Genomic DNA, 11,915 nt, shown 5'->3' with positions numbered 1-11,915 from the left:
AATAGATATTACAAAAACCTCGATATAACGAAATTTTGGACATTTCCCTTGGACTTCATTATATCGAGGTTCCACTGTAGTTTCTTTAAAGATAAAGACAGACAGAAAATAAACGTGTTTTGGCAAAAAAATAATAATAATAATAATAAAAAAAAAACTAATCATCAAATTTTTTGTTAGAAAAATGACAAACGGAGCATACTAAGAACAAGAAGCCTCACCTTCTATAATTTTGTCACAGAAAACGATTTCCTATGTGCCTACTTATTCGGAAACTTGTCATACCTATAGGACAAGTTTCCGAAATACAGCTCAAAAATTCAGTCGTGTGAACATCACACGACTTTCTATTAGGCGCGCACAGTGTGTCTCGGGACGTGTGCTTTCAAACATCCTAAATACCAAGATGTCCAGTCCATCTCAATCGTTTTGTTTTGGTGATATTTTTCTTCTATAACATGTTATATCGCATAAGCACTCGTTCATTGGGTGGGGTCCACAATCCCTCTGGCTTATCATGTGGAAACTACTGAGTCTCTTGAGATTTGTTCCATGTATTGTCCAAATTAAAGCGGAATATAACAAAGCGTGGACACACTACATAATATAGGTAACCAGGAATGACTAGTTGTTAGATTTATCTCTTGCCTTTTCCACACTCTTGAAATATGTAGGTATAGAAGTTGGCAGGCGGATTCTTTTTAATTCAAGCAAGGTTTTTTTAAACATTTACACCATTTTCTGTACCAAATCTTGGGAGGGATCCACAATCCCTCTGGCTTATCATGTGGAAACTACTGAGTCTCTTGAGATTTGTTCCATGTATTGTCCAAATTAAAGCTGAATATAACAAAGCGCGGACACACATTACATATTGGTAACCAGGAATGTTAGTTGTTAGATTTATCTCTTGCCTTTTCCACACTCTTGAAATATGTATAGAAGTTGGCAGGCGGATTCTTTTTAAATTCAAGCAAGGTTTTTTTATGTGGAAACTACTGAGTCTCTTGAGATTTGTTCCATGTATTGTCCAAATTAAAGCGGAATATAACAAAGCGTGGACACACTACATATATAGGTAACCAGGAATAACTAGTTGTTAGATTTATCTCTTGCCTTTTCCACACTCTTGAAATATGTATAGAAGTTGGCAGGCGGATTCTTTTTAATTCAAGCAAGGTTTTTTTAAACATTTACACCATTTTCTGTACCAAATACATAAGACCTTGTTTAGACTGCGGGAGTAAAGGGACATACCAGTCTCATTCTGGCAGTACAAACAGGGTATATTCTATTCTGTTCTATTATTCTGTACCTACATACATACGCAGGGCCGTATAAATGGGGGGGGAGGGCCCCCCCTCGATCTCAAAATTTCTCCTTCACTGTAGATTTTGGAGCATCCACCCACTAATGTTTCGTTTTTCATATTGAAATTCAGTCCCAAAAATAAAATTTCGATACATCCATTTTCACCCCCGGAGGCCATCAGGGCTGAAAGTCTAAATTTCTGGGTCTGAATTTCAATATGAACTATTAGTGGGACCTATTTGAAGCACATACGTATCTTTAAACGTTATGAATTTCCCATTTTTGGTTCTTCCCCTATTGGCGAGAGAACATGGAAAAATTAAAATTTGAGTAGGTAGGCCAAAACTAGGCCATAACAGAAAAAAAGATTGAGCTCAAATTTGTACTATGGTACTAAGTTTTTCAAGGCCTTTGATATGATGTATCAAAAAAGGGTGTTCTCATTTAGGATTTAAAGTTCCCTATTGGCGAGAGAACATGGAAAAATTAAAATTTGAGTAGGCCAAAACTAGGCCATAACAGAAAAAAAGATTGAGCTCAAACTTGTGCTATGGTACTAAGTTTTTCAAGGCCTTTGATATGATGTATCAAAAAAGGGTGTTCTCTTTTAGGATTTAAAGTTGGCCCCCCTGGGGCCCACCCTGACAAAGTCTCCGAACTTTTAAATAGCCTATAACAAACTAAGGGTAAATATAAAGGGTATCCCAAAAAGAACGAAAGATTTGAAAGGGTCATAACTTTGTTATGAGTTGTTTTATTTTGCCCAATCTTTGACAGATTGATTGTAAACATATCAAAATTAGTCATCATGGAGTCTAAAACTGTTAAAAAACGCAACGCATTATTTTTATTTATTTGATTACACGCTAAGCATCACGGCCATGTGTGGCAACGAGCATCCACCCACTAATGTTTCGTTTTTCATATTGAAATTCAGTCCCAAAAATAAAATTTCGATACATCCATTTTCACCCCCGGAGGGGCTGAAAGTCTAAATTTCATTTTTGGGTCTGAATTTCAATATGAACCATTAGTGGGACCTATTTGATGCACATACGTATCTTTAAACGTTATGAATTTCCCATTTTTGGTTCTTCCCCTATTGGCGAGAGAACATGGAAAAATTAAAATTTGAGTAGGCCAAAACTAGGCCATAACAGAAAAAAAGATTGAGCTCAAACTTGTACTATGGTACTAAGTTTTTCAAGGCCTTTGATATGATGTATCAAAAAAGGGTGTTCTCTTTTAGGATTTAAAGTTGACCCCCCTGGGGCCCACCCTGACAAAGTCTCCGAACTTTTAAATAGCCTATAACAAACTAAGGGTAAATATAAAGGGTGTCCCAAAAATAACGAAAGATTTGAAAGGGTCATAACTTTGTTATGAGTTGTTTTATTTTGCCCAATCTTTGACAGATTGATTGTAAACATATCAAAATTAGTCATCATGGAGTCTAAAACTGTTCAAAAACGCAATGCATTAGCATAATAAAATTGACACATTATCACTTTTGCGCGAGCATTTTCCTAGTCGTAATCTTGTCATTTTCCGTTTTGGTGACGAGAAATGGCCCCCGTTTTTATGTGATTCGACCCCCCCTAGACAACTTTCTGTGGGGGTATCTGAAGTCACAAGTTGCCCAATCTTTGACAGATTGATTGTAAACATATCAAAATTAGTCATCATGGAGTCTAAAACTGTTCAAAAACGCAACGCGTTAGTAAAATTGACACATTATCACTTTTGCACGAGCATTTTCCTAGTCGTAATCTTGTCATTTTCCGTTTTGGTGACGAGAAATGGCCCCCATTTTTATGTGATTTGACCCCCCTAGACAACTTTCTGTGGGGGTATCTAAAGTCACAAGTTTACAACAACAATCCCACACACATTAAAGCATTGGAAGGTGAAATTGAACGCTGCATCAACGAGATACAGCCTGATTTCCTCAAATTTGTCAAATGAGAACGAATGTACCATTAAAGTCGAGGATGCTATCGGTCTGATTATCGTTCCATACAAAATTTCAAAATGTTTACTTCTCAAATCATCTAAGAAGTCTATTTTATTCACGGAGAACCATGTTTTATCTTGCGCTCTTATTGGGACACCCTTTATTATCGGCTCGTATGTATATAAAAATTCAGGCTTTATAACAAACAATATTTGATATGATTTTCACTTTGGAATCGGTAGAGTCCGGGCTTTGATCACCCCAAGAAATTATGAAATAGGTGTCTCGCTTTTTTCGATAGGTATTCTAAGCGCTACGGTCAAACCGTATGTATGTACGTATATTGCATTACATAAGTGTACCACAGCTCAATTCAATAATGCTAGTATACCTAAAAATGGCTCAAAAATTAGTTACAAGATTTGACCCCTATAAACGAACAAGTTGAAAAAAAGTAATAGGTGCCCAACTTGGATTTGTTTCCAGACAAGGTGGTGATGAAGATCTCAATTGTGTTTATGTTGATTTGTATTGCAATCACCACCACATCGGCCTCTCCATTATTCAATAACTGGCAGGAGAGTGCAGACCTCGACAGTTGGAGTGAACCCTCCTCTTCCTTCAACAGCAACAATGTTCCTAAAGACATTCCCAATACTCCCATACAAAAAAGAGGGAAACGAAGCCCCACACAAAATAAACAAAAGTCACTATCTACGACAGACACCCCCGATGAGAAATCTTTGGAACATAAAGACACCTCTAAAAATGTACAAATGACACTCATTCCGACAGTAGCAAGAAGGAGATCAACACATCGCATACAAATGGCTTCACCTCGTCTCGAGCCCTGTATCCCCGAAGTAGATAGAAGCATCTTCATAAACCGCATGCCCAAATATGAACAACTCACACTACTTCCCACCCTTACGGCAAAGGCCACGCGAAGAAGGTCGGTAAAACACGTCCCCATACAAAAAGGCCGACCTCGATCTAACACAAGCGGCAAACCAAAACACAGCCATGTCAAACAAGAGTCAGGGCCTACTCATGACCCCATGGCGCGTTCAACTCTGGCAATTGATAAAAGGGCTATGGAAAAGTTTATGGACAGTCGAGGATGCTATCGGTCTGATTATCGTTCCATACAAAATTTCAAAATGTTTACTTCTCAAATCATCTAAGAAGTCTATTTTATTCCACGGAGAACCATGTTTTATTAAACAATCAAATCTTGCGCTCTTATTGGGACACCCTTTATTATCGGCTCGTATGTATATAAAAATTCAGGCTTCATAACAAACAATATTTGATATGATTTTCACTTTGGAATCGGTAGAGTCCGGGCTTTGATCACCCCAAGAAATTATGGGGCTTTGATCACCCCAAGAAATTATGTCTCGCTTTTTTCGATAGGTATTCTAAGCGCTACGGTCAAAACGTATGTATGTACGTAGGTATATTGCATTACATAAGTGTACCACAGCTCAATTCAATAAAGCTAGTAGTTCTAAGCGCTACGGTCAAAACGTATGTATGTACGTAGGTATATTGCATTACATAAGTGTACCACAGCTCAATTCAATAAAGCTAGTACCTAAAAATGGCTCAAAAATTAGTTTCAAGATTTGACCCCTATAAACGAACAAGTTGAAAGAAAGTAATAGGTGCCCAACTTGGATTTGTTTCCAGACAAGGTGGTGATGAAGATCTCAATTGTGTTTATGTTGATTTGTATTGCAATCACCACCACATCGGCCTCTCCATTATTCAATAACTGGCAGGAGAGTGCAGACCTCGACAGTTGGAGTGAACCCTCCTCTTCCTTCAACAGCAACAATGTTCCTAAAGACATTCCCAATACTCCCATACAAAAAAGAGGGAAACGAAGCCCCACACAAAATAAACAAATGTCACTATCTACGACAGACACCCCCGATGAGAAATCTTTGGAACATAAAGACACCTCTAAAAATGTACAAATGACACTAGATGAAGATCTCAATTGTGTTTATGTTGATTTGTATTGCAATCACCACCACATCGGCCTCTCCATTATTCAATAACTGGCAGGAGAGTGCAGACCTCGACAGATGGAGTAATCCCTCCTCTTCCTTCAACAGCAACAATGTTCCTAAAGACAATCCCAATACTCCCATACAAAAAAGAGGGAAACGAAGCCCCACACAAAATAAACAAATGTCACTATCTACGACAGACACCCCCGATGAGAAATCTTTGGAACATAAAGACTCCTCTAAAAATGTACAAATGACACTCATTCCGACAGTAGCAAGAAGGAGATCAACACATCGCATACAAATGGCTTCACCTCGTCTCGAGCCCTGTATCCCCGAAGTAGATAGAAGCATCTTCATAAACCGCATGCCTAAATATGAACAACTCACACTACTTCCCACCCTTATGATCCCCGAAGTAGATAGAAGCATCTTCATAAACCGCATGCCCAAATATGAACAACTCACACTACTTCCCACCCTTACGGCAAAGGCCACACGAAAAAGGTCGGTAAAACACGTCCCCATACAAAAAGGCCGACCTCGATCTAACACAATCGGCAAACCAAAACACAGCCATGTCAAACAAGAGTCAGGGCCTACTCATGACCCCATGGAGCGTTCAACTCTGGCAATCGATAAAAGGGCTATGGAAAAGTTTATGGATGAATGGTTTGAGTTACACAGAAGATATGATACCGATCCTAGGAAGAAGGAGCCAGGCTTATAGATAGAGGAGGTCCACCTTGCAATAATTAGAGTAAACGTTTTTTTTTTCTCAATACACAGAAGATATGATACCGATCCTAGGAAGAAGGAGCCAGGCTTATAGATAGAGGAGGTCCACCTTGCAATAATTAGAGTAAACGATTTTTTTTTCTCAAAGGATCGTTAGGTATGGTGGGGGGAAGTGTAATACTAAAATTGAGACCTCGAGAGTTGAGGGGAGAACTTTTGGCGGCGAAAAAACCGCCAGAAAACGACCGAAATTTCGCACTTTTATTAGTTATTCGCTTATAACTCCCAAACCTTGGGGATCAAAATTAAAGTATACAAAATTTCTTACATGATGGTGTGGTCAAACTTCATTTTATGTTAAGTTGAGGTTCTTCTACAGCACCTCGTAGGTCAAGTAGGTGAGAAGGAAAAGATTAATTGATTTTCTACAGGATGTTGTAGAAGAAATGATGAAGTGAAGTGAAGAGAAAAACGAAAAGATCATAGGTAGATACTTATTTTCGAGAATTTCCAGAAATTGAGGAGAATGAATTAGAAAACCAGAGAATTTCTGGAAAAGGAAGTGAACAATGAAGAAGAGAAAATATGAAAATCAAAGATATACTCGTATGTATCAAGTAGTTGAGTAGAGACAAAGAACAAAGAAACAGAGACAAAGAAGAATAAATAATAATAATAATAATAAATAATAGACTTGAGTGGAAGGCAACCCCTAGGCGAGGTTAACGCCTTAGGCGTTCTCTACCACCTAACCCTTAGAGCTCTATTATTATGTGGTCAAGTTCTCAAATAAATGAGGATGAAATTCCATACCTCGGCTGGGATCGAACCCACGCCCTCCTGATTACCAGGCCCGAAAAGGGAGATAAAAAAATTGGAACAAGAAATTGAAAGGGAGATAGAAGTACATAAAATCAGAAAAAAGAGTAGACACGAGAGAGAAAAAGGACTCATAAACATATACGAAAAAACAAAAGAGAAAAGTACCTAAAACAGGCGTACAAAATAATGGAGAGAAATAAAGGAAAAATAAGTTTAAAAGAAGAAGCAGAGGAAGAAGAAGAAAAACCTAGAAGAAGAAGAAGAAGAAAAACCTAGAAGAAGAAGAAGAAGAAGAAGAAGAAGGAGGGGAGGTAAAAAGGAATCGGGATAAATGTCCGCAAATGAGTACAATAATGTACGAAAACATCTTTCGAGAAAATGGAAGATGTAAAAGAAACAAGCAGAAGGGATAATGTATGGACACAAGAAAATCAGAATGGAAAAATGCTGAGGGAAAAAGATATACTAAAAGGAAAAGAGGGAAAAAAGAGGAGGGAGGAAGAAATAGATAGGATAGCAAAGTATGGGAGAGTAAATGGGACAGGACATTGAAAATGGGAGAAGACTGGAAGGATGAGGGAAAGAAAGAGATGTAGGCCAGGAATGTATGGTATACAAAATGGGAGATGACGTTGAAAAGAAAGGGAGGGACAGAAGAAAAGAGAGAGAAAGAGAAAGGGAGGGAGAAACGAGAAGGGGCACGGAGGTTAGTTTGGTATTTTTTGGCAGGACAAAGAAAGGAATGCGGGAAGAGAGGAAGAAAATGAAACGGCCTTTGTGTGTGTGAGATCGGAAGAGCGGTTCAGCAGGAGTGTGTGTGTGTGTGTGTGTGTGTGTGTGTGTGTGTGTGTGTGTGTGTGTGTGTGTGTGTGTGTGTGTGTGTGTGTGTTTGAAATAAAAGAAGAAAATGATCATAATGGCTGAGACGACATCGAGGAAGGCAACAGGGATGTGAGGGCAGGGGAGAGGAGGAGGAGGAAAATGAGGGAGGAGGAAAAGAAGAATAAGAAGAAGGAGAAGAAGAACAAGAAGAAGAAGAAGGATAAGAAGAAGAAAAAGAAGAAGAACAAGGAGGAGGAGGAGGAGGAGGAGAAGAAGAAGACGAAGAGGAAGAAGAGGAATTGAAATAAAAGAAGAAAATGATCATAATGGCTGAGACGACATCGAGGAAGGCAACAGGGATGTGAGGGCAGGGGAGAAAGAAAAAGAAGTAGAGGAGAAGGAGGAAGATGAGGGAGGAGGAAAAGAAGAAGGAGAAGAAGAACAAGAAGAAGGATAAGAAGAAGAAAAAGAAGAACAAGAAGAAGGAGGAGAAGAAAAGGAAGAAGACGAAGAGGAAGAAGACGAATAAGGAAAAGCAAAAGAAGAAAATAAGTTTAATATAAAGAGTAGACGAAGGAAGGACGGGCAAGGTGGAAAAAAACAATGACATGTCCCGGTTCGTTTGCGGACTTTTTATTTTCGTTTTGTTTTGTGTGTTTGTTTGTTTGTTTTTTTTTTTTTTTTCCCCCTACTTGTTTGTTTGTTTTTTTTTTTTTTTTCTCTCCTACAAAAGATTTGTTTTTTACGTTCACTTACATTCTCAATTTGAACAAAGTATAATTGAGAGTGTCGTTCGTTTCGTTGGAAACTTCTTTTGCGCCATTAATTCGGAGAGTGTGTTAGTTGTAAATTTGAAAGCCCCCGACCTCGATTTTGCCTTTCGAAGAAATCCGAGACTCTTTCCTCTGCTTTCAAGGCAGTTAGCTTTCGGGGTGAGGTAAGCCAGGCTTTGTCCTTTGTGATATTCTTAGACAAGGCCTTTCAGTTCTTGTGGACAGTGACGTGAACGATGGTGTCTCCTTTGGAGGATACTGTGACGTCTAACAAAATCTATTTCATAAAGAAGAAACAACTTATTTCAATAAACCACATATTGGAAGGGAGAATACTGTAATTATACAAAAGTCATGCAATCTAGAATGAAAAATTTTAAATCCAAGAACACGAGAAACAGCCTAGTTAGTTAGCTTGGAGGGTAGAATATCTGCCTTGCAAGCGCTAGGTCGCGAGTTCGATTCCCGCCCGGAGCGGATTTTGTCCTGAACAGATCATGTTCGTTCTCGGAAGGGCAGCTTTTCTCCAATCCTGTCTTTTCCTTCTCTCTTCGCTTTCGGGACGATAAGACCTTAGCAGTTACAGGTCCCTCTATCAAACCTCTTTCTAAAGAAATCTCCTGTTTAAAAGTTTGCTCTTTTGTCTACACTAGTTTTATTGGAAAACCTTCACTGTTCACCTCTTAAGGCTTTAAGCAAAAAGGAGTCGGGATAATAAGACTTGTAAGTATCCTTTGTTGAACATAACAGAAGTAGGAAGCAATTTTAATTGTGTTGAGCATAAAAGCTTGTCACAAATGTCGTTCCCTGCTTCGGTGGTGTAGTGGTCAAGGCGCTCGCCTGGTAAACTGGAGGGCGGGGGTTCAATCCCAGCCGAGGTATGGAATTTTATCCTCAATATAATTTGAGAATTTGACCACAATAATAGTGCTAGCCTACTGCTGGAGTAAAGGGACTTTTCAGTCCTATGCGAGCAGTATAAATAAGCACTATTATTATCCCTGCTTAATGCACTGCGCTAAATTTTATGGCTTGACTTGGACTTGAACCACCAACCTCCAGATCCGAAGTCCACCGCGCTAACCACTACACCACTGAGGTTGGTTAAGACTTGTAAGTATCCAATGTTTAACATAAGTAAATAGCACTTTGGCTTCCTCATATGAGCAGATCAGGATCCACCAGAGCCACATCATTGACCACATCATCCAACTCCTCCCGGTTGATATCAATCAGGTGACAGATCTCATTCACGCATCGCCGGTGTCGCTCGACCTCCTCCGCCCGCCAGCTCTCGACCAGGCCCGCATGCCACTGCCTCACACCCGTGAGGAGCGTCTCTTCCCGGTCGTCTATCGTGTCTAGCTGGGCGCGGTCAGAGATGTCCAGTGCGGTAGAGAGCGTGTCCGCGGTGGTTAGGATCTGCTTCAGCTGGACGGGAACGGACGGGTTGCCGATGTTCTTGTTGAAGAACTTGCGCCGTCCGTAGAGGCGACAAACATGAGATCCATTCAAATCTTTAAAAACGTTTTATTTTTGTATTTCCTTCAATCCTCCCTAAAGTTGAGCGAAATAAAGAGAAAACTGGGGGCACGGTGAGCCTTATTCCATTGTCCCTCTTGCCCATGCCATATTTCCATTACCCAATTTAGAGTTAGAAGAATATAAAACTGTAAAACGTACAGAAGGTAGGTTTTGGTCTTTTGGCTAATAGCTAATTTCAATCTGGAAAGGGAGAGAGAACTTGCGTGCGTGCTCCTTGATGATGTCCGTGTAGGCTTTCTGGACGTCGCGCAGGTTGGTGAAGAGCAGCTGGGCTTGTCTGCACAAAGGGGGAGATGGGTGAAAGGGTGGTGGGAAGTCTTTATTTAGGGTAGTTCACACCAATATTTGAAAAAAGTATTTGAGCATTTGAAAAAATATTGGTGAAATCCACCCTTAAAAATATTGGTCCTTAGAAGTTTTGAAAAATTATCGGTCCTTAGAAGGCCTGTTAAGCTGACAGCCAGTTATTTGATTTGTATAGTATCAAAAGCGTGCCGGTAGGTGCACGAACGTCAAGAATTTGCAGCGCCGCCCGGCCTATATTAATATAGGTAGGCTTAACAGGGTTGTTGACAGGCTCTTTGAGGCTGCAAAGAAGGTTGGTGAAACCGACCATTAGGTGATCTTGTGACTGGTACGAGTTTAAACTGAGTTTAAGTGTAAATCTTGGATTAACCAATCTGACCGGAGAACTTGCGCGCGTGCTCCTTGATGATGTCCGTGTAGGCTTTCTGGACGTCGCGCAGGTTGGTGAAGAGCAGCTGGGCTTGTCTGCAGACAGGGGGAGATGGGTGAAAGAGTGGTGGGAAGAAAGACATTTAGGGTAGTTCACACCAACATTTGACCAAAGTATTTGAGCATTTGAAAAAATATTGGTGAAATCCACCCTAAAAATATTGGTCCTTAGAAGTTTTGAAAAATTATCTGTCCTTAGAAAGCCTTTTAAGCTGACAGCCAGTTAAGTTCCATTTGATTTGTATAGTATCAAAAGCGTGCCGGTAGGTGCACGAACGTCAAGAATGCGCAGCGCCGCCCGGCCTATATTAATATAGGCTTAACAGGGTTGTTGACAGGCTGTTTGAGGCTGCAAAGAAGGTTGGTGAAACCCACCATTAGGTGATCTTGTGACTGGTACGAGTTTAAACTGAGTTTAGGTGTAAATCTTGGATTAACCAATCTGACTGAGCTCAAAGTTTGAAATTAGCCAATTAGAATGTTTAACACTAGAATGCCCGGACTTTCGCCATACCTATAATGCCCGTGAGGAGTCATTTTGACTCCATGGGGCATTCTAGTGTTAATCCCTGACGAAAAATGAAACAAAGTTTAATTAAACTCTCATTGTGGTCCTGGTCTTATAATGATCTTCCTCAGACTCAAAATTTGTCATGCTTCTGCCTCGAAGCGAACCACAGTTCCCCAAGTTATAGGTGAACCATGGGATGAAATAAAACTGAAAGAAAGCGACCGAAAGATGCCGCAAATCTATGTATCCACGGTCTACGGCTTGCATTGCAGAACGGTAGAACCGATAATAACCAAGGTAAAGGTAGGTATGCCTGAGCAACTGGGCAGGATTTGCCGACGTATGCATACTCAGGGAATACCAATTCAACATTCAATCAATTATTGATGCAATCAATCAATGTTTAGGATATTATTAAAGATATTACTGGGAACGTAGAAACAATGCCGCGGGTTCGATTCCCGCCCGGAGCGGATTTTATCCTAAACAGATAAGGTTCGTTCTCGGAACGACTGGCTTTTTCCTATCCTGTCTTCCTTCTCTCTGCACTTTCGGGACGATTAGACCTTAGCAGTTACAGTTCCCTCTATCAAACTTTTTTAATAAAAACGTGTTGAAACTTTGCTCTTCTGTTTACACGGAGTAGTTTTATTAGAAAACCTTCATTCTTCACCTAAAGGAGTGGA

At 39.9% G+C, this 11,915-nt stretch overlaps 1 protein-coding gene across 2 annotated transcripts; it reads left to right on the top strand.

Moving 5' to 3' along the window:
• Nucleotides 1-2,962: 2,962 nt before the first annotated feature.
• LOC113465279 lies at nucleotides 2,963-6,341 on the top strand. Of its 2 annotated transcripts, none has more exons than XM_026824463.1 (3): nucleotides 2,963-4,132; nucleotides 5,706-5,973; nucleotides 6,076-6,341. In XM_026824463.1, the coding sequence occupies exons 1-3, from the start codon at nucleotides 3,763-3,765 to the stop codon at nucleotides 6,113-6,115; spliced, it is 678 nt and encodes a 225-aa protein (XP_026680264.1). In that variant the 5' UTR covers nucleotides 2,963-3,762; the 3' UTR covers nucleotides 6,116-6,341. The 2 variants fall into 2 exon arrangements, with proteins under 2 accessions (XP_026680264.1, XP_026680265.1); XM_026824464.1 differs by having other exon boundaries at nucleotides 2,967-4,132; nucleotides 5,706-6,022; nucleotides 6,125-6,341.
• The last annotated feature ends 5,574 nt before the right edge of the window (nucleotides 6,342-11,915 follow it).

This window comes from Diaphorina citri, unplaced genomic scaffold (genome assembly GCF_000475195.1).
Source record: "Diaphorina citri unplaced genomic scaffold, Diaci psyllid genome assembly version 1.1 scaffold597, whole genome shotgun sequence".
In the NCBI taxonomy this organism is placed as follows: domain Eukaryota; kingdom Metazoa; phylum Arthropoda; class Insecta; order Hemiptera; family Psyllidae; genus Diaphorina; species Diaphorina citri.
The sequence above is the reverse complement of the archived record's forward strand: the minus strand, read 5'-3'. Positions and strand labels throughout refer to the sequence as shown.

Bases quoted from the DNA above. Each gene is read 5' to 3' on its own strand.
- LOC113465279 (XM_026824463.1), top strand. From the start codon at position 3,763: ATGAAGATCTCAATTGTGTTTATGTTGATTTGTATTGCAATCACCACC. The intron at 4,133-5,705 runs ATAGAAGCATCT...TCCCCGAAGTAG, and splicing joins GCCCTGTATCCCCGAAGTAG to ATAGAAGCATCTTCATAAAC. The intron at 5,974-6,075 runs ATATGATACCGA...AATACACAGAAG, and splicing joins TGGTTTGAGTTACACAGAAG to ATATGATACCGATCCTAGGA.